At 40.0% G+C, this 22,389-nt stretch overlaps 1 protein-coding gene across 1 annotated transcript; it reads right to left on the reverse strand.

The window, feature by feature from the left end:
• Positions 1-991: 991 nt before the first annotated feature.
• On the reverse strand, positions 992-21,744 carry gfpt2 (glutamine-fructose-6-phosphate transaminase 2). The gene is made up of 19 exons (XM_008277714.1): positions 21,603-21,744; positions 20,172-20,279; positions 18,802-18,909; positions 18,438-18,563; positions 17,706-17,764; positions 16,262-16,396; positions 15,277-15,338; positions 13,281-13,360; positions 9,798-9,915; positions 8,032-8,195; positions 7,521-7,616; positions 6,096-6,193; positions 5,848-5,968; positions 5,489-5,646; positions 5,114-5,228; positions 4,896-5,023; positions 4,538-4,705; positions 4,237-4,398; positions 992-2,104 (listed from the first exon to the last, which is right to left on the reverse strand). Exons 1-19 carry the CDS (start codon positions 21,607-21,609, stop codon positions 2,060-2,062), a joined length of 2,058 nt encoding a protein of 685 aa, XP_008275936.1. The 5' UTR covers positions 21,610-21,744; the 3' UTR covers positions 992-2,059.
• Between the last annotated feature and the right edge of the window lie 645 nt (positions 21,745-22,389).

Raw genomic sequence — 22,389 nt, forward strand, 5'->3', positions numbered from 1 at the left:
CCTCATACAAGACAAACATAAACCTCAATTTTATGGAGCAGTAATAATAACATACAGTTGTCCTCAAATGTATTCAGACCTTTCCATTAAAGAAAAGGCAAAATTCATAATAGTCACTTCAATAACTAGAATCTGAAAAAAGTAACAAATTATTACTTTTAAATTTTTTTTAACTTATTTCAGTGACAGCTCTTTTTTTCCTTCTTTAATGGGAGGGTATGAAAACATTTGAGGACGACTGTACATGAAAATTAGAAACTTTTTTTTTTTTTCTTTTAAATGCATCTGTGTTCACTCATGTATGGACTGGAAGTCCTCGGATATTTTCACTTCCTCATAAGCTCGTTGGAGACACTTTACATGTTTCCATTCGATTGTTTTTAAAGCACTGAGATGCTTGTTTACAAAGTTCCTTCTAAAAACTGAAAAAATAGATTACTTTGCAGAAGTTTCAGTACCTGCAAATGCACTTACAGCAGTCATGTTCCACCACTGTACAATTGTGGAACACTAATTTGCTGAAGTATCCAGCAAACACAGTATTTCCATAAAATAAGGAGGTTTGAGATACCGGTCATGAATTAAATACATGTTTATTATATTGTGGATTTTTGTATTTTTGGGAACTGGCTCATTTTTTTGCAGTCATTTTTGTCTGCAATATCTCCTATTGCTGCTTCCATAACTGAGCTGAATCCATTTATGTATTTCTTAACAATGATTCATTAGAAATACAATCTGGAGCTAGGCTGATTTCATGGCCACGCAGACTCATGCCACCACTGGAGGGGAAAAAAAATCTGAACCTTATGTTCAAGCTATTATCTTTCTGTCACAGAAACAACAATTCAGTCACAATTCACAAAGGACGAGAGCAATGACATTTGCAATTTAAAAATATCTAAATATGTATTTAGTCAATAGCATTAAAATTACCACTCTCTAAAACAAACGCTGGCAAAGAAGTAACAATACACAAAAGACAACTGCACACTTTGAACAGAAAACTTAATGTATTTATTGATTGATAGTGCCTATTTATGTCTATAAAACATACAGTATAAAATATAATCACAGTTAAAGATATAAATCAAAAGCATCTCTTCAACCCCTATAAAATAAAATAATCAGTTAAATACAGAATATTATCATTATCATAAACCCATACAAATGACTGACAAAACAAAAGCATTATTAAAAGTCATGACACATTATTTGTTTTTTGCTGCATGAGTGCTCTTTAAATAATCCAAATGCTTCAGCCTATGACAAGAATAAGTGTAGAAAGTTTGGGAAAAAAGGTTCATGTTCTACCATGAACGGACTTTGGAAACTGCAATTCTGTTGAACAGAACAGACAAAAAAATATATTTTAAATTAAAATAAAATAACAATTAAAAATAAAATAAAGTTATGGGTTACTGGCCCACCAGGCACAGTGATGGCATTGACTTTCCAATAAAATATTTAAAATAGGATTTCTTTATAAGTCCTTCAGAAAACGGTGTAGTTGCTACTTTCTCCATAATGCAACAGAGAGGTAGAAGCCCCCAATGGACATAAGAAATTCATAAAATAGGAAGAGAAATAATCACCCAATGATGTGTACATTCATAACGCACATTTGGTCCCCTTATTGCACAACTGTAAACACTTCAATGTACCATTTCAATGCTTTTCTGCGAAGCCTGTTGCAGGTTGTTTTTTTTTTTTTTGGCTCAACTCATGATTAGGAAAAGGCACAGCAGCTTGCTTTGGCTGTGTGAACGTTGTTTTCATAGATTGTTCCGCAAGGCCTCAATGGCACTGGCCATTCCTCAGCAGTGTATTGGTCCGATTTCACATTTCTCTTTTTAAAAGTTCATTGTACCCTATACCTCCCTCTTCCGTGTGCCGCTTTCATTCTCATTCACACTTCAAACCAATCCTGTCACAAACACACACACACACACACACACACACAGTCACACACACAAACACACTGAATGTTTGATTGCACAATTGCACTGTAAATCTCCTAAAGGCTCATCTCTGCTCTCCTGGGCTTTGCAAACTGTAATTATTCCACTGTCACAGACTTGGCCAAGTTTCTGGGACAGTCAACCTGCAAAAAGAAAAAGCAGTTTGTTATAGCAAACTACATGCAATCAATGACTCTGGCTGGACTGTGCAATGTTTTTAACACTTCACAGCACATTATATTAGGTTGGATGTTGCATCGCTAACGTGGACTGTTGTTATACATAAAGTGCACTCACTGTACGGGATGTAGGGAAAATGCACTTCCCGTTTTACGCTCAAACAACACAGCTACAGGCTAAGATAATGTGGGTAGAGAAATGATCCTACAGAGGGAGGATCAAATAGCTCTCATGGTGGTGTGAAAAGAGAAGCCACACATCAAAGCCATTTCACTAACCAGCTCCTGCCCGTATGATAAGAAAAGTCAACTGTGGAATGACGTTACACATGCAATAGTTGTGTGAACTATATAAAAACATTGTGCTTATCCAAACTGGTGAAAGTCTTTCAAGGCCAATGTAAAAGATTAATCATAATATGTAAAATCAAACCTTAAACATTTCACACTAAACAAACTCCAGTCGCAGTACGAGAGACTCAATCATGCAGTACACACACATGCAAACACACACACTCAGGATGGGCTGATCTCCACAACCACTGTCGAGTGTGTTAATATTTAAACAACTGCGGGCAACAGACTCAGAGTCTTGTGAAGCATGTAAATCAAATCCTATCAAAATGTTGAAATTAAGCTTTGATACTCATATTTACTGTTCAATTTTAACACGTTTGATATATTTTATGCAGAACTGCCCAGAGGTACAGTACATCACACAGAAACAAACATCTGAACTTCAAACTTAGTATGGCATTAAAAGTGATAAGCAAAAATATCAAAACCCCATGCAAACAGGAGCCACTGCAATCGTTTGAATAGCAAATGATACAGGCACACAATATTTGTTATTATACTGCATGTACCTTTAAATGTCACATTAATAATCAGCTGTTCTTCAGCACTGGGTGACGTTAATGTAGACACAATTAATATAGCGATAGCTCTCCAGCCTCGTGTAGATACTGATGCGTGGTATTGGTTTTGATTATAGTAAATATCAAGAAATCTAACAGGGCAGAACATATAACCCTTTACATCAACAATGCAGAAATGGAAAAGGTGGCCTATGTCAGATTCTTAGGGGTCTACACATTGGAGGATTTTGTGCAGGCTGTGAAAAAGGCCCAACAACATCTCTCTTTTTTTTTTTTCCCCTAAGGAAATTGGAACTGGACAATCTACGACAACAACACCCGAATCATTAGTATGACAGCACTGTAGAGCGCATACTGAACCTACTGTGCAACAGTTTGGTATGCTAGCTGCACAGCTGCCTACTGAAGGATCCTGCAGCATGTGATAAAGTCAGCAGTGCATCCTAGATACAAGACATCCTGAAGTAAATCAAACTAACAACAACCTTTGCTAAAATGAAGTTCTCAGCATCTTTACAGATCCATCCCACCACAAACACAACTTGCTCAAACTCCTGCTATATGGAAAACACTGCTGGGTATCCATGGCTAGACTGAAAACTCGCCTTTTCGCTCACAGCTGTAACAGTTCAGAGTTCAGTGTAAGTTCTGACCAGAGCACCACATGGAGACTCTCAAAGATAATTCAAACTTTATTAGGCCGCCATCAACTTTGTGTCAGCTTTGCACCAATTACAACATTACTCTTGTATATTGTCTAGCTTTTACTACCTTTCTACCTATGTATGTCCGTTTAAGAATTTTTTAAACATTGATTTGAAAACATACCTATGTTTTTTTTTTTCCAATCCAAGTGTGCATGGTTACTTCAACACTGAGTGGCTTGTATGTGTATTGCCTATATGTTGTTTGCATGTTTGTACATTGTTTTTACCCGATTAGAGCACTGCGGAGCGAATTTTCACCAATCTATTCACACTGATAGTAACGATTCGGTTCTGTTTACTAAGGAAATTCTCATCATTTCAGCAAGTGGTACATGTTGTGTGTTACTAAAATTAATTGTAAAAGATTATATAAATAATCAAATTACCAGCAACATTATTTGTGTAACTTCTGTCATTTCTATAATGTTAAAGCAAAAAAAAAAAAACCTTAAGTCTTTTTATGTTGACATTTAGAATTTGCACAAAGTCAAAAGCTGTGTTGACCACTTACATCATATCCTCGCAGGACGGCCAAGTGGAACGACAGCAGCTGCAGGGGGATGACACTGAGGATGCCCTGCAGACAGTCCACAGTATGTGGCAGCTCGATGGTCTGGTAGGCGTTTGTAGTCAACTCAGCGTCGTCCTGGCAACAGATGACGATGGGCCGACCCTGATGGACGGAGAAGTCGAGAAGGGCAAGAACATTAGCATTAGTCAGTCAGCGAATCCGGTGTTACATTTACGATTCCAGTGTGTGCTTCGGTGTCTGCAGGTCAAATTCAGTAAAATGTGTTTTTTCCAGGACTTACCGATCTGGCGGTGACTTGTTGCAAAGCATTCTGGCACTTAATGTAGCAGGCATCCCTCATGATCACCATGATGACTGGCATGTGCATGTCTATGAGTGCCAGAGGGCCGTGCTTCAGCTCCCCAGCCAGGATGCCCTCCGAGTGCATGTATGTGATCTCCTTGATTTTCTGCATTCGAATAAAGAGAATAAAACCAACTCAATACATTATCAGTAATAATAAAGATGACATACAGCACTGCAGACAATAGAACTATTATGTAATCTAATGTTTTCACTCTAAACTCATATTTTATGACAAAGGAGGAGTGGTGGATTGTAGTTTCTTTTGACAGACTACTGTGGCATTTTCAACTCACCAGCGCCCCCTCTAAGCAGGTGGCATAGTTGAAGCCTCGGCCCATAACCAGAAGGGACCTTTGCTGATACAGTTCGTTGGCAATGGCCTTAATCTTCGAATCCAGAGACAGGACCTGCTTTATCAGTTCTAGGAGAGGAGAAGAAGATTGCGTGATGTTCAGGTAAACATCTTAAGATATTTCACTCGTGTGGTTCAGTGGTTTGTTGGAGGACTGACCAGGTAGCACTCTGAGGCCATTGATGATCTCCAGTCTTCTCTCCTGCAGGGAGAGTCTGTCTTCACTCATCATCAGACCAAACATGATGAGGGCCACAAACTGACTGGTGTAAGCCTGGAACACACACACGAGAAATACTCATATAACCTCAAACTGTGCTGAACAGTGTGGCAGAAACAGCCCGTATCATAACACGCCTCCATGCAGCCTTGAAAGAGGGGATTAACACTAAGGAGAGTAAAATAGCTGTAGTATTACAACTCAGCTTATAATGAATCTAAAACCATTTTGCATATTGCTGTTGCTGGAGTCTTAAAAAAAAAAAGAGGCTGAAAGGATTTTATAAAGCTACAAATGAACAATATAAAGCGTACCTTGGTGCTGGCCACTCCTATCTCTGGTCCAGCATTGATGTGGACTCCACAGTCAGTTTCTCTGCAAATGGTGCTGCCCACAGTGTTGGTTATACCAACTGTTAGAGCACCGTGTTTTTTGCAGTAGCGCAGTGCCATCAAAGTGTCTGCTGTCTCTCCTGAGGGAGCAGTAAGAATAAAAAAATGCTCACAATGCAGAATTACAGGACCAGTAGACTGTCAACTGGCTTCACATGGATCCGGCCATGTGAAGCAAGTTTCTCTTTAAATACAGTTTCATGGTCATTGTCTAACAAAGAAAAAAGCAATGTGTGCTGACACATAGTAACAATGTGCGTTAATTTGAATGTTATAGTCACCTGACTGGCTGATAAAGAAGCTGACATCATCTCTGAAAACAGGCGTGTTGCGGTCCAGGAAGTCACTTGCCAGCTCCACCATGACAGGCAGCTCCGTCAGCTCCTCAAGGATCTGTCGGGTCTGAACAGAAGGTAAATAAAAACAGTTGTTTCATCCATCATCACCAAACTAATGATTACCATCTTTCTTATGAATTATCATTATCAAGTCAATATGCCAAAATGAAAAATTCAGCAGCTCTACTTACTGCCACTGCAGCGTGGAAACTAGTGCCACAACCAATCATGATTAGCCGTCTGCAACGTTTAATTTCTTTCAGATGGTCCTTCAGCCCTCCGAGAACCACTGAGGAAATAGAATGATCAATATATTTGTTAAATCAGTACACTGTTGATTCACGGTGTGTTTTAGATCTTTAAGGTAAAAAAGGACAGTCACCGCTAATATCTGCTGCACACATTTTTAACCTATTTACATAAGGAGTGCCACATTACTTTGCATGCGCTGTCTACCATTAACCCTCTAAATCCCAAAAAACTGTCAGCAGGTTTAAAAGGAATGTTAATTTTTTGCTTTTTCTTTTTTTTTTTAAAGTAAAGATTTTTCACTTTCCAATGACCCCTTGGACTACAAATTTGTGATGCTCCAATAAGATCAAAATTAAGATCGCTATTTTTTTTTTTTTACTGCTTGCAATAACCAGATTCTGTAAACAAATTAATTCAAATCTGAGCTCCTGAAGCCATATTGACTGGACTACAACCAGCAGTCACGTGACAAAAGTTCAGGACTGAACAGGGCTGTGCTGCAGGCAGTGTTTACACAGAATAGGTAGAAATCGAGACAAATTGAAAATATAAATAGTAATATATCTACAGTATATACATATCTATATTTCAATATTGGTAATAACCATGAGGACTTGTAGATTTCAGGTTTTATCAGTTTTTGCAAAATAATAATCAAGGAAATTCAACTTTCGTTTTCTTTTCTTTCTTTCTTTTTTGTAGTTTATGGCATTCTAACAGTGTCATACAGCACAAAGGACGTTCTGAGTTCTCTGCACTTCTAAGTCATGGTTATGTTGTTTCTATAGAGATGCAGAACTTCATATTGCAGTGAAAAATCGGTTCCTTCCCACTGTTGTGGACTGCTTGCGGACTGCTGAAGCTTATAGGGAATCCAGATGTTTTGGATTGTTGGGTGTTTCTGTTTCTGCCTTTGTGAAGCGCTATGAGATGACTTGTTGTAAATATGCGCTATACAAATAAAATTGAATTGAATTGAATTGAATTGAAAATACAGTTGTAACAATATGACAGGAGCAAAAGACACCGAGAAACCGGTTGGGGTTCAAGCACTTGTGAATAAATTCTTGACAGCATTCTATGAATTCTGTTCATACTGTACAGTACAGTCTAATTCTGTTGTGAAGCTAGAGAACATGGGTGATAGACGCAGCGTTGCAGTGATGAGTACATACATATTTTAGTATCTCAGCACACTTTATTCTTTACTTTTACAAGTTTTGTCAGACAATGAGCCAATGAAAGATCCTGTCTGCATAACCTGAATTAGTCAGTATTGCCAATAAATGGATCAGAGATCTGCTCAGTTGACATGCATGTTCTCAAACTTTGCAGGCAGGACAGGTTTTATGATTACAACTCACCTTCGTTGGAATCATGAGAAATTCGGCCTCTCATGGTGTTGACCACTGACTCTGGCTGCTCAAAGATTTCCTTCTGCATAAAGGCATCAAAATTTCCTGCAAAGGGAAGCGCATATAAGTATATCAGACTACTCTTCATGAAACATGGTGACTCGCTGAACACGGTGAGACAGAAAACAAAGACATGGAGGTTGGGCAGAAATCTCAAGTGGTTGAAAATTTACCACCAGTTTAATGTTTTCACTTTTTCAGCCAGCAGAGGGCAAGCAAGTCCAGTTCAAGTATTACCTTGATGCATTGCACCGCCAGTACGTAAACTGCATGTGTGCTGTTTATTAGAGACTCATCATATCACAGACTCATAGTTATCAGTACTCGTTATGACCTCTGATCTGTTCAAATCACTTCTGTGGAAATGGAACTGCTTGTGTAAACTAAAATAAAACAAAAGCAATAACATGTTCTCACATGACACATTTACCAAAGTGGTGTTTTATGATCATCATCTTACCTTTCATGATCTGCTGCAGCTCCATCTGAAGGGTCTGAATTGCTCTCACAGGATCTTCGCCGGCCTGCCGCTTCATTCTGTGGATGGACAGTTCTCCTTTGGTCACTTCGGCAACGTCGTCATCCTCCAGGTACAACACCTTGTTGGTGTGCTCAATGATGGCACTGTGGGCAAACAGGAAAACGGGAAATAATGGAGAGATATGTACAGATGTGATGAATAAAATGTCAATGTCCACTATTTTGATGTTTAATAACGGTGCATAACCTGTTTATGTATTGATTCTTTTTGAGCATAATTATGAGAAAGAAGAGCTCAATAATATGAAATGACACATGAACACAGGCGTCACAACAAACAATCATGAATTTTGGTTCTTCCATAGACTTATTACAGGTTTCCTTGAATTATTACAAAATCTGCTTGGTTAAAAATATACACACAGCAACTTAAATAATCAGTTTTGGTCATGCAGAAATCTGTGTTAATCAAATTTTCTCAGTGGCATGACCTCTTAACTTCTTGTGAGTGATTATATTTGACTACAGCTGCTGACTTCTCTGAGCCAATCTAAATAAGGCCCATTTGATGCACTCAGTAGACTCAGCCACAAACACTGCATTGGGATACTCTGAGGAGCTCAGCACAGATCTGAAAAAATTGACTTGAACGAATCAGGAAAGTCACTTTGAGCCATTTCAAAGATGCTTCAGATCCCAAAATGATCTGTAAACAACTGTACGTATAAAGTGGTTGGCACAATTGTGTTGCTGCCATGATCAGGAAGAAAATGCAAGCTATCACCTGCTGCTGGGAGCCAACTAGTCAAGATGGTCAAGGGTAAACTAGAAAGCAGGTCTGCAGTGAACTAGAATCTGCTGGCACACAGTTCTCATTGTCCACAGTCAAGTGTGTTTTACATCAACATGGACTGAGAGGCTGCTGTGCAACAAGTAAGGCCTTTCTCCAGAAATTGCACCTTAAAGCTCGACTTAAGCGTGCTGCTGATTACATGAAACAACTCCAAAAAACAATTAAGCTATTTGGCCACAATGACTAGACATGTCAGGAGGAGAGAAGGTGGGGCATTTAAGCTCAAGAACACCAAACCTACTGTCAAGCATGGTGGTGGTAGTATCATGCTCTGGGGCTGTTTTGCTGCCAGTGGAACTTTACACAAAGTAAATGGAATAATAAAGAAGGAGGATTACTTCCACATTCTTCAGGAAAAGCTAAAATCATCAACCAGAAGGTTGGATCTTGGAGGCAGTTGGGTGTTCCAACAAGACAATGACCAAAAACATACAATAATGATGGGAAAAGAAATAGCTAAATCAGGTTAGAGTGAAGGTTTCAGACTGGCCTCCCCAAAGTCCTGACTCAAACCCTGGAACCTGTTTACTGTGAAGAAACAAGTCTGTGTCAGAAAGCCAACAAATGTAGTTGAACTGTACCAATTCTGTCATGACGAGTGGTCAAAGATGCAACAAGAAATTTGCCAGAAGCTTGCGGGTGGTTACCAATATGGCCCATTTGAGGTAATAAAAAAAAAGACCATAAGACCTTTTGACCCAACAGATTTTGTCATATTTCCAGAAAACCTAGAGTGCATCATTGTTACAGAAGTCATTGGGAACTCCAGACTGTCATGACAGACATGGCCTTTACAACTGTACAGACACTTTTTGTTCACAACTGCGTGTAAGTTAAATGATATGGTTGCAAATTGGATTCACCACGACACTCACAGATATCTGCCTACTCACCTTGCGTCAGATGCAAAGTAGTACTCCACAGCCTTGCCATCCCCCACAGAGTTGATGGCGTCGGAGCAGTCGGGCCGGTTGTGACTGTTCTTCTCCTGGACTCCCTTCTTCAAGTGAGCTACAGGGTCAAAAGTCAAAAGTCAAGGGTCAGCGGCTGCACTCACACTTTCAGTAACTAAAACAATCAAGATGTGCTAGAGTCCTCCCTCTCAGCCTGCAAAGGGAGTCAGGTCGCTGTTGTGGATATAGGTTTGTCAAGAAGTGAAACTGCAGTTTTGCAGTAAAATCAAAAAATGGAACAGTACTCCAAAATATAATATTTACATGTCATGATTAGCTCAGATTACCTTATGATGTTAAAAAAAAACAAGAAGGGAACTGAGGTGTTTGCATACTACCCCATGATAACCACAGGTATGTAACATTTGTTCACATTTACTGGATTTAATTTATTCCTTATTCCTGAATTTATTAGTTACTTCAGCGGCATTTAAGTGTCAAAGCTAAAACGTCAAATTGCACACACACTTTACAGCATAGTACGAGGGTAACTCCGAAAATTACACACAAGAGAATAGCGTCAGAATACTTTTGTTACTGTTAAATCAAAGGCTTTCGGGATTTCTTGCTGTGGCAACAAAATTTAATTGGAAAGATGGCATCTGCTATCTGTCATAGATTATCTTTATAAAAGCCAAAGACAAAAGTACAGAGGGATGCCAACAAAGCAGTATCTGTGTGGGATGGTGTTTGGGGAGGTGGGGAGGATTTTCAACTCCAACCATGGAGTTATTCAGTAATTTGACTTTGGTGTTTATGTGCCACACAAGTTGCAGACTACATTCCACGGTTGTAATGGATGATGCAGGAGCTGAGGGTGGTTTGCCTGCATGGAGTCTTATTTGCCAATTTCACCGTAGTGTTTACAGAAGGGACAATGCCAAACGTCACATTGTTTGTGTAGGCAAAGCGCTCCCATATACTACCAACTTGGAGGGTAATATACCGCTGACATTGTTGGAGGCAAAATTGCATGAAATACAACTAAAATATTCGTCCTATTATTTGGTATCGATGCAGACAACTGAACAGAATTTTTTTTTTAATCTCAATTTTTAATTTTAAACAACATAAAGAGGCAACATTCTGCTAAACATCAAGGGGTTTGCAATGGCTCGGCTAGGAATGTTTCAAATCCTGGCAAGTTTTAAAACCGGGAACGATAAACTTCACTGATTCAGTTTGAAGAACTGTCTGTTCAGCAAAAATAAGGTTACATAATATTTGTACTTTTTGTCTCCTGCTATCATCTGCAGGCGGCAACTCTGTCCTCTGTCACAGTCTCGCTCCCCCTCACTCTAACCTGTGCATCTCTGGTTTCTGTGCAATTTTGCCCGTATTCCCCTTCTTCACCCTTCAGCTGTGCCTGAGACGCAGGCTACACCCTGGTTAATATTAGTCGCCTCCTTTTTTTTTCTCTTCTTTGTCTTATTTGCACTTGCGGATTCAACTGAGAGGCTATATAGCTGCTGATGGTGGTTATACAAATAAAGCTTCAAGCTGTAATAACTGCATGACTTTTACAATGGCAATCACCTACACTATTAGTGTCAAGTTAAACTTTATGGTTCCTAAATGCTAATGCTGACCTTTCAGCCAATCTGAAGCCATAATTTTCAGTGGCTTGATACTTTAAGTATTGCTTAAATACAACACTTTTAAAGAGGATGCATGATAATAGTGATATTAGGAAGTATATATAATGAGGGCCAAAGAGAATTCAAAGTATTTTAAGCTATTAACGACACACCAAGCCTTCCCTCATCTGCTCACAAACCACAAACTCTGCTTTGGACTTTGGATTAGTCTTAATTTAACCTTTAACAACCGAGTAAAACGATAAGACTGTGAAGACAGTCTCAGGCACGTAGGAGAAGGAAGGAGCAACATAACAATCAGCTTGGTAATAACAGCAATGACCTCAGATGATTTCACTGTAACATTCAACATTTGGACAATTAAAAAGAAACTCAAGCTTTGCTGCCTCTCTGTTGTTGGGAATTTTGAACTAGATTCCTTTCAGGAAGTATTTGAATTTCCAAATACACACAGAAGTTCCTGGCTGCCCTTCAGGGGGGGAAAAAAGGCTTTCTAAGAAAGTTTCTTAAAAGAATTATTGCACAATAAACAGCAGAGTTAAAACATCTTGTGTTACGTCTACATTTAGCCAAGAGAATCGCTTTGGCAGTCAGTGTGGAATTGTTTCTGTAAGCTACATCTGAGAAAAACAGGGGTCAGAGCCATTTTATGCTGTAATCCAGTGAGAGTGAAGAGAAAATCTCCTTCTGTGGGATGTATAACGTTTAGTGATGTTTCATGTGGTGCACATTTGGTTTATGAGTTAAGCCTAACCCTGCTAAAAAAACCTCCTATTTTCAGTACATTATTCTGACTAAACTTTTTACGCTGATAGCACACCTACTTATAACCCTTTAAAGAATAAATCAGGCATTTTACTTTTCTTATTTATAACAAATGCCATGAAAACTAGCAAAAGCTGATTCTACTTACAAATATCATCTTTGTGATCAAATCCTGATTTATCTTATTCATATGTGCCATAAAGCTCCATTGTTGTCCAGAAAGCATTAAATACACATCACTGGGTCACGATAAACATTGTAGTTTATTTTGACTCCACAGACACCGGACTGCTGCTGCAAATACTCACTAGTCATGTTAGTGGCTAAAAATACGGAGCGCAAATATTTACTATTTACTCCTGTTTGCCTAGAACTACAGTGTTGAACTGTCTAAGGATATTATTAAACCTTTTTTAAAAAAAAATTAAAGTATACATTTATTGCCCATTTTCAGGATTCACAACTTCAGTAGGTTTGGAAGTCAGAGAAGTTGAACTCTAATGTATTGTTGGTTTAATTCTTTATCATTTATTGCTTATCCTTTAACAGCGTGTTTAAAAGTACGAGTAGAGAATGTAGTTGATGCGATAATGCACAGTGTTAAGATTAATTACAGATTTTTTTCCAACTTTAAATTTGAATGTCTTAACTTTTCATATAGAAAGTACATTTCCTAGAAATTTACTTTTGGAACCTGAATAAAATACAGTTGTTCAAAACACTCATAAATCCAAGCAGCGTTCAACAAGGGTCAATAGGTGCATATTTCATTTCATGATTTTCTTGACTCTGGTCTGACAAAGCAAGCAGCTTTACAACTTTCTTTGCAGCTCAGACTGTCAGGTGATCATCAGAAGGAGCAACATTATTTTGGGTCATTTTTTAAATGGCATCGAATTTGTGGTATTTGACATTCCGGATACTCTCTCAGGTGTAGAACTCCATGCTTTGTATGCTGCTGTAATAGTGTGTACCTTCAGTGTGTTAGCACGCATTCAGACAGAGATTTAGGATGCAGTGTAAGCGGATAATGGCAGACAGAGAGAGGAACAGAGCTCACCACTGTTGTACTGGACGGGGATGTGCTCGGTCGACAGCTCGTGCTCGCTTCGCACACCAATGAGCAAGGGACTTCCTCTCCTGCCGAGACAAGAACGAAACAGGCAAAGGGGAAGAGACAGAATGAGGGAGAGGGAGAGAAAGTGTGGGTGAGGTGGGAGAAGGATTAGGTTTTCTAGACGCACAACAATGTCAAATACATTCTCTCACATGGTGCTTTGTAAAAGCATGAATGCTGAGCTAACCTGGCGTCTTATCCTCCTGTGTTATTCAGAATTAAACCGATTTGGGTTGGCACTACTCATGATCGCTCCTCTCTTTTCCTCCATCTATTCATTTCTTCTTGCATGTGCCACCGCAAATATAATATTTGCAACATTAGCTTTGCATAGTTTGTACACAATCCTGAGGTTAAATTTCTTCCTGTGCAGACATCCCTCCACTTATTCTAAATCTCTTGGGATCTGGAACATCAGACATTAAGTTGATCCTCCGTTTGTCTACATCCTTCCAGGATACGCTTACAGTTTCTGGAATCACTGCTTCCCTATTGGCTCCTGACTCCATGTGGGCTTCTCCTATTGGCCGTGGAGGCAGACAAGGTGCAACCACATGTCACAGGTGAAAGAGGAGGGTGCGATGAGACTAATTTTAAAACAAACCTGAACACACCTATCTCGCGACCACAGTGCAAGCAGGACTCCAGAAGGAAACCTTATTGTGGTGAGTTAGTTATTTTGACACAGACTCTTGAGAAACTGCACTCTAAAGGCCTCTCCTTGCTTCTCTTGTTTCTCTTGTCTGGATCCCTCTTTTCTCTCTGCTTAGCATTTCTCTGGGGCCGTGTTGACGCAAGTCTGCTGGTTGTTTTAAGGGGTGTGGGGCTTGAAGAGGGAGGCTTGCAAATAGAAACATGTGGTCGCTATCCAATACAATATTTACGTTGAGGGAGAGACGGGAAGAAGGGAAGTCAATGGATGATAGATAGAAATAAAGCTACGTAGGAGAAAGCTCGGGCGGTGCGAAGAGGGAAAATGGAAAGACAATGGAAAGGGGAACGTTGAGAGAAAGAGACGCTGAGATGAAGAGTATACAAGTACTGCTGGGAGGTTGATCCTTGATGACAAAGGGTGTGAGTGGGTGGTGGCCAGCATCACCAGATAATTACAAACATTCCCTCCATGTTGGCAGACAAAGCTGACTATTCAACATAAAAACCACAAACTGCGCTGAGTTTAGCAAATGCTTTAGACCGATATCAGCTTGCATAATCTTTTGTACGAGCACACAGCAGACAGCTGATATTAGCAGCAGATGTGCCAAGAAACAGCCTTGACAACAGCGGCACTGCCAGGCAAACTGCTGGCATCAACCTCTTATCTCTCTTCGCTGCTTTTTGCTGCCCTTCTGCCCTCCTCATGCCTTTGTCTCTCTCTTATTAGCTCACTCCTGTGCTCTTGCAATCCCTCTATTCCCTGATCCTTGACAGCTCACTGAACCAGGAAAGGTATAAAGTAAAATAAAATGATGAGAAGTAATTAACCAGGAGTCTTACACAGCCCAGGCACATTTCCCGGAGCCGAAACAGGAAACTCTCTAGTCTCTGCGTTAATGAGTCACAGAGAGGGCGGTGTAGGGCGAGCAGCCCAGGGGCCAGAGGCCCAGGAGGGAGAACATGGATTCAACCTCTGGTCTTAAGATGCAGATAGTACTGACACATGTTCACACAGGCTATTAAAAACAGCTCAGTTGCCTAATATTGCAAGCAAAAGACGTTTCAGAGTCGTGTCATGTTTATTAAATGTAAGCTAAGATAAGCTTAAGTGCCTAAACCAGAGGAGTCTCCTAAAATCATACTCGGTGTTGCTTCATAGTGGTAACAACAAGGATGACTCATCTCCCGTGAGTCTGGCTCATTGAGCAGATAGTGGACAATATGAGAAGTGAAATGTCGGGCCAGTGTGAGTCTGCATGTGTGTCAGAGTGTGAATACTGACCTGGTGCCCACGGCCTCTCCAGGGTAGTGACGACTTTTAACCACGAGAGCGAAGGCTCCCTCCTAGCACAGAAAGAAGGAAACAGAGAGTTTACACGAGCCTGGTGAGAGAGTCAACGTCGAAGTGAGCAGCGGAGGAGAAACAATCTAAATCAGTGTTAATGTAAAGGCTGTCATGTATTCCTGGAAAGTGTGTAACCTTTAAAATAAACATTTTCTGAACACAAACAAATGTTTCTCCTGATCCTGTGGGGTTTGAAAGTTGTGGTGGGAAGCAGTGGGGTACCGTGGGGGAGGAGGGGGGGTTTAGGAGAAGTAAGACCTCTATTGTATAACATCAGCTGTGTTTCGAAAGCACTGAGTGCAGAGCTGCCTGTGGTGGTTACTGGAGGCAGAGCTGGCTGGGAGAGTAATTGTGGTGGAGGGGGATGGGGTGAGTGGGGGGGTGTCAGTGTCATGGTTGTGAGGCTGTTAGTAAGTATCTGAACTATCTGGTTCCCATTACTTAGAGTCCAAAATGGCTGCTTTTGCGTCCTGGGTTTCTCTGAAGAGAGAGTGTGACGCTCTGAAGCATTACTCACAATGGAAAAGAGAGGCTCGCTCCATCTCGCACGAAAAAATCTTTTTCTGTGAGTGATGATGTCACTTGTGATGCTGTTGGGGCGGTTACCATGGAGAATGTTTTTGTCATGGTGTACTGTGTTTTAATGGACAGGAAATTTAAGCGGTTTCACAAGGTGTAAAATGAGTAAATGTTCGTATGCGTGTACGTGACCAGTCAAGGCCAAACTTTATGACACATAGGGACATGAAGTTACCCTTCCCAGTTAGCAAGAAACCTGTTATAAAAAAATAAAAATAAAAATAAAAATTTCAATACCTTCAGCTGAGGCATAAAAAGCTAAAAAGAAACCAGCGGTGTTCAAACTAAGTGAAACAGTCATTTATAGTGTTCTACCTGCGCTGCTATGAAGTGTGCTACTCACCAGCTGCGGAATGACCCTCTCGACCAGCGTGGAGAAGGTGACGCTGTCGTCTTCTCTGTTGTCATAAACATATTTGATCAGCTTTGGGATCACCTCTGTGTCTGTCTCCGACTCAAACTCATATCCTTTGCTGATCTGAGGGAGGTACAAAATGCAGATTATATTAATATAAACACTGTAAGCACTCTGACTGCAACACAAATTCCAGATGACTTTTATTTTTTCAGGTTGGTGACAATAAGCTGTTAAACTGGCCTCATCCTTTAATACATGGGCTTTATTAAACACAGTCAGAACAAGAATGCTCAAAAGAATAAATATCAACGTCTAAGCAATGATAAAACCTTTGACTCATGAAGATTAAATCTGTAACTTCCTTCCTGCTGATGTGCTGTGTTATATGTTGTCATGTATAAACAACCATCTATGCAGCTGAATAAAAAGTCCACAGCTTTAATATTCTCCTCTTGCTAATGATGATGTTTGTTCTTTTCTATACAAAACACCACAAACTTGCATGGGTCAATGAAATCATTTTACACTAAACGTTGTGCCATTTAGAGGGGAAAAAAAGCAATTATTTAGTTTTCTCACTTCTTTAACAAAAATACATTCACTACCACTGCTCAGCATCATTTCTTCACTTTCTCACTCATGAGGGAAAACACGACACTAATTTGAATCACGTTTGTATATTTTAGTGAAGAATAATTGAAGCACAATGTGTCCATAAATGACTCCTTCATGTTGTCTTGAATAGTTCTGATGCTGAAAACCGGAACGACTTAAAAACAAAACAAGCCTCATGAATATTCCCATTTATGTCATGATCTATTTTTCAGTATGCAGAGTATATCTGTCACATAATAGTTTGATTAACATATTTGTTTTTCTTTTTTGCCTTCTTACAAATGTGTACATTAATATTCGGTTGTTTTTGCAGATTTAATTAATTTTATTGTGGTTAATAATCTTGTTTCTTAATATATTTTACTGTCTCTTTCTCTTCTTTTCTCTTTTTTATCCTCTGCATTGTGGTTATTCTAATCTCTCTGCATTTGGTGCTTTATCTGCCTGAGTTTAAAAGTTTGTTTTGTGCAGCACTTTGAAATTATGTTTTAGAAAGGTGCTAAACAAATTAAGTTATTAAGCTCAGATAAATAGCACAAGTCATAGCTAGAATGTGACATTTGTATAACCTGTGTCCAGGGTTGCCACTTTGAGAAACTTGCACACTGAGCTAAAAAGAGCATGACATCCATCAGTATGACTCGTTTAAGGGACATTATGACTTCTCAACAAGACAGTAACACAATAGCTTTCCACTGTGAAGAAGGAAAGTCTGTAGGTGTAATGGCAATCTGACCAGGACTGACCTTGAACGTGGTACTAGAACTGAAGCCTTGTTTGCACAAGAGGAAATCCTAATGAGAAGATGACTTACCAGGTACTTCCTCAGCTCTTTGTAGTTGGTGATGATGCCATTGTGAATGACAACAAACTCTGAAAAAAAAAAAAGGCGGCAAGAATAAAAAGATGGACTATAGTTTCTTTTTATACTCTCATGGTGTTTTCTTTGTCAGACAAGAACTCAACAAACTAAAAATAGAGCTACCGCACCTGCCACACCTTCAGATCTCAACAATGGCATGTTCCATGTACGGCGTGTCGAGTTTAACAGGCTGTTGTTAATTAAAGAATGCCACTTTTGGCAAAGAAGGGCATTAAAAAGTATGAGGACCCAATATTAACATGATGTGGTAGAGAGGGACATCAAAAACGGTTGCAAACAAACGGGTGTTACATTATCATAATAATGGCAAAGTATTAATGCACCTATCTATTTGTCTATCTAAAACAAACAGAAGGCATTATAGACGCTCACACTTTGGACTTTTATGAGGCTACATACTTTGGTTCAGTGCCAAGGTACATAATTGACACACCTATGAACGTGGCACACTGCTCCTTGCGTATATGTCATTAGAATATTAGGCGTGTGAGGGTGTGTTAACTATAGCATCTTCAGCTCTTCATTTTCACACTCATACAAGGTGTGTAGGCCATAATTACAGGCTGACCCAAAACTGCACCAAGATACTTTGCATAGATTTGTAGCTGGTTCAGCAAGGTTGTTCAGCGTGACCCCGCGCGAAAGTACGTAAGCACATATTACCGTTGTCCTTGTCAGAGCGATGAGGGTGGCTGTTGAGGGAGCTTGGCTCCCCGTGCGTCGCCCAGCGAGTGTGAGCGAGGCCGAAGTGTGTGTACAGCTCTTCATCAAGGTCCAGTGTGTCTTTCTCTGAACAGGCGAAATGGAAGCGAATTTAAGGAATTTTCAAAGAAGGGCAAATGAATGAAGAGAGCATGGTGCTTTTGGGGGGATTTTGGGATGAAAACAAGATAAATAGAAAAACACAGGATGGTGTGTTTTTAAAATCATTTTAAAAAATCAACTGAATTAACAAATAAACATGTAGTACTGTCACTAAAAGCAACATGACATGATAAGAAATAAGAATCAATGTGCATAAACTCACTGTACAGCTCCTCGTCCAGAGCCTTGACCTTTCCTGTCTTCTTGATCAAACAGATGGTGTTGCTGTTGTTGTCAGTGGTTGTCTTGTTAGGGCCGTCCACGGCAATACCTGCAAACGGGCAGTAGAGAGAGGAATAACCTGTTTAGTTGTATCACACAAATAAGCAGGGAACACACTGTGGTTGTCACATATGTTCTAATTATACATGGTGAGAGCTCATGGTTTTGTTCATTAGAAAAAGATATATGCAAGTTAACTATGACAAGGGAAAGTGACATGGGATCCAATACATTAACATCTGATGTGCGATTTGCGTGTGTGTCTGTATGTGTGTAGGACTCTTTGCTTTACAGCTATTAAAGAAACTTCCGTGGCTTCATCCTGCTCAAATAGGATGAACAAACACTACCTGTATGGGTGTATGTGTGTGTTTTAGTGAAGTGTATTAAATATCCAGGTGGTGACAGGTGCTGAGTTAGAAGTCACAGTTTCTTCTTAAAGGATAAAGTCTTCCTTTTCTGTCTTTTTTTTTTTTTTTTAAAGCCTGATGAATTTCCCAATAATGTGTCTATTGTGGCTGTATGCTTCACTGACTTTATGGGAAACTCAGCAACTAATTGCGAAGGCGGATTTCCCGGATAACCCATGGTTGGCCATATGTATACATGTGAACTGGAGCAAACAGATGAGGAGCTTAATCAAATAAAAGGTGAGACCCATTGGATGGACGCAGAAAGACAACAGGCTCATCCTGAAATACAGTGAACTTCTGGAACCTGATAGCGTTTCTGCACTTATCGCTCTGCTATGTCGACTGAGGCGGAGGAGGAGGAGGAAATATGTCAGGTTAAAATGAACCTGAAATGTTCCTTAAAGTGCAGTAAAAGAAAATTTCTTCCAACAAGTCGCGTGTCTCTTGACAATAATGCGTCCGGTGTGGTTTTATGATTAAAGGTGTGTTTGAATAATATCTATCTCAGTCTTCTATACAGCGTTATGCGTCACCTGTCACACCAGTTTGTCTTCATTCTATTCAAAACACTTATGACCGGGTATTTAGCTAAAACATCTTGGGCTGGGTGTGTAGTAGGAGTTCAAAGGGTGTGTTTATGACCCCACAGTACCGATCCAACAAGAGACAGCAGGATTTATCGACTATCTGTACAGAGTTAAAACAGCATTCAGCATTGAAATGGTTGAGCTCCAAATCCTTGTTTTTCTTACACAGCCTTTACTTGTGCTTTGAATGTTGCCGAGATTTTATTTTTTAAAATGCTTGACACACAGGTGCTGTCAAGGAGCACTATAAGCTTTTGTGCAGTGTGTATATGTGTGTGCGTGTTGCCACTCTGTGAAGTCGAGTATCTCACCTGCTGAATCGTACCCTCTGTACTCCAGTCTCTGCAGTCCCTTCACCAGCGTCTCAAATATCTCCTTTCTGGTGCGAGGCACTCGGTAATTCAGGTAGGCAAAGATCCCTTTGAGAGAAGGAGAAACAGAAACACAACTTGAATCCTCGAGAGAGAGAGAGACACAAGGCTGTCGGCAGAGTTTACACAGCTGCAAAGAGCACAGCACTATCTTTTTAAATTTTCTTAAGCTCAGTATTGTCATATTCATTAAGGAATAATCTTGTAGATGAAGGATTTTGCGACAACAAACAGCAGAGCCTCAGGCCACATTAATATTCACTGTGTTTCATTAATAGGTCATTAAAAAAGAACATGGCTGGTTGCTGAAGTCAATTCCTGGCTTCCAGCTGTATTAATTTTATCCCTACAGTCTTCATTTAATGTATTCACCTCATGTATTTGGGAACAGGCAGAACAAGCATTACATTCATTTGCATGAGTTAGTCAAACTGATGTATCCTTATATTAAATTACACATTTTAACACACAGACTGATCCTCTCCACACACTTGCATTACTCATGTTGTGCGGACAGAATTGTGTTTACAGAGTCATGCTGGGGACCAAATAAATAAATAAATAAATCACCATAACATGAATCATTCAATTTTAGTATGAAGATCAGGGAATATAAACCAGTATAATGTCCTCTGAAGTGGTGGAAACAAAACTGAGTGTGTGTGTTTGTGTGTGTGAGTGTGTGTGTGTGTGTGTGTAGGAATGTTCCGGGCAGCTCTGCTCCCGCAGGCACACAGCTGGCCATTGACGGACGCACATTGCGCACAGTGTTGGAGCAGCCAGGTAGACAGGGTGCGGTAAAAGTGCCACAATCTCGGCCTCTTCCTTGCAGACACGAGGTGAGGCCGAGGAGCGTTAAAGATTTCCTTTCGGCCGTAAACGTCCCTGTTTGGCAGTGCGGCGAAAACGCTGTCAAAAGGTGCCAGATGGACACATGGCTCAGTTTCACTTGGGAAGACGCGTCGATGTGAGTCACTCCATGAGCGCAAATCATTATACTGACTTGACTTTGAATTTTAGTTCAACACGAACTGGTTTGACTTCTCTGTCCAGTCGTTTACACCCGTGAGTGAAAACACTGACACGTAGCAGTTGTGCGTAAAGCTCTTCAGGAATCCACACAGATCAGAAAACAGAGACATTTAATTCACTGTTGCAGGTCAGACGTAACATTCTCGTCAGTCCAAAACTACACTAATATTGAAATTGATATAATTCTACGACTTTGCAAAATTTCTCGTTTTATCACTTGGATTTTAACACTGGTGTTGTATTTACCGAACACTGTCCGCGAATCCAATTTGCGTGCGCAATTCTTTCCAACAACTTTAGAAGAAAAAAAAAAAAGAAATCTGTGAAAAGAAACCTTACCACACATGACTCAAGCTTTGTCGTGGTAGCTGGACGCGGTTCTGTGAAGAAAACGACTTGTTGTCTCCCGGTTGAAAGGATGCTTCTGCCTTTCCACTGTAAATCCAGAAGGACTGCACACTCCGGTACACTCCCACTGAGCATTTAAGCGGTGTTTCCTGGTGAAGGGACGGCCCCACCTCCTCTAACGCCTCCCCTGTCCTGTTAACACGACGCATCCTGCTGCCTCACAGGTGTTCGTCTGTCAATGATGGATAGTCACGTATTAACTTAGTTATTTATCAATCCACTTCTTATTGTCCGCCGTATTGAAGACTGTGTCGGCTTTCAAAGAAACACAAAAGAAGATATTATGGCTAAAATATGATTAAAATCCATGTTTTCAATGGTTTGTGGCTCCTTTCTTTTGATTTTTTTTTTTATTTGATAAAGGTTAGGCCCTGGCTTCTAAGTGCCATTTTCAACCTTTTTCATCAAACTTGAATCAGATTGTCAATGAAACACAGCTTGTGGAGGAAGAATACATTATTGTGCCTACTGGTGCCACATGTAGCTGTAAACAAAAGTTTGTTGAGTTTCAGCTGACTCCTATAACTTAACTTTCTATTATGGAATCATTGAAACACATGCATCTTTGTCACACACACACAAAAAAATCAATCTCACATTTTGTTTCTTAGAAGCTGCTGGAACACAGTTAACAGTGTCCACAGTCAAGTGTGTTTTACATCACCATTGACTGAGAGGCAGCTGTGCAAGAAGTAAACCTTCCTCTCTAAAGCTTGAC

The sequence above is a fragment of the Stegastes partitus genome, unplaced genomic scaffold, assembly GCF_000690725.1.
Source record: "Stegastes partitus isolate 25-593 unplaced genomic scaffold, Stegastes_partitus-1.0.2 Scaffold106, whole genome shotgun sequence".
NCBI lineage: Eukaryota > Metazoa > Chordata > Actinopteri > Pomacentridae > Stegastes > Stegastes partitus.

Bases quoted from the DNA above. Each gene is read 5' to 3' on its own strand.
- gfpt2 (XM_008277714.1), bottom strand. The intron at 8,196-9,797 runs GTGAGTAGGCAG...GTTTGCCCACAG, and splicing joins TACTTTGCATCTGACGCAAG to TGCCATCATTGAGCACACCA. The intron at 5,024-5,113 runs GTCAGTCCTCCA...CTCCTCTCCTAG, and splicing joins TGGCCTCAGAGTGCTACCTG to AACTGATAAAGCAGGTCCTG.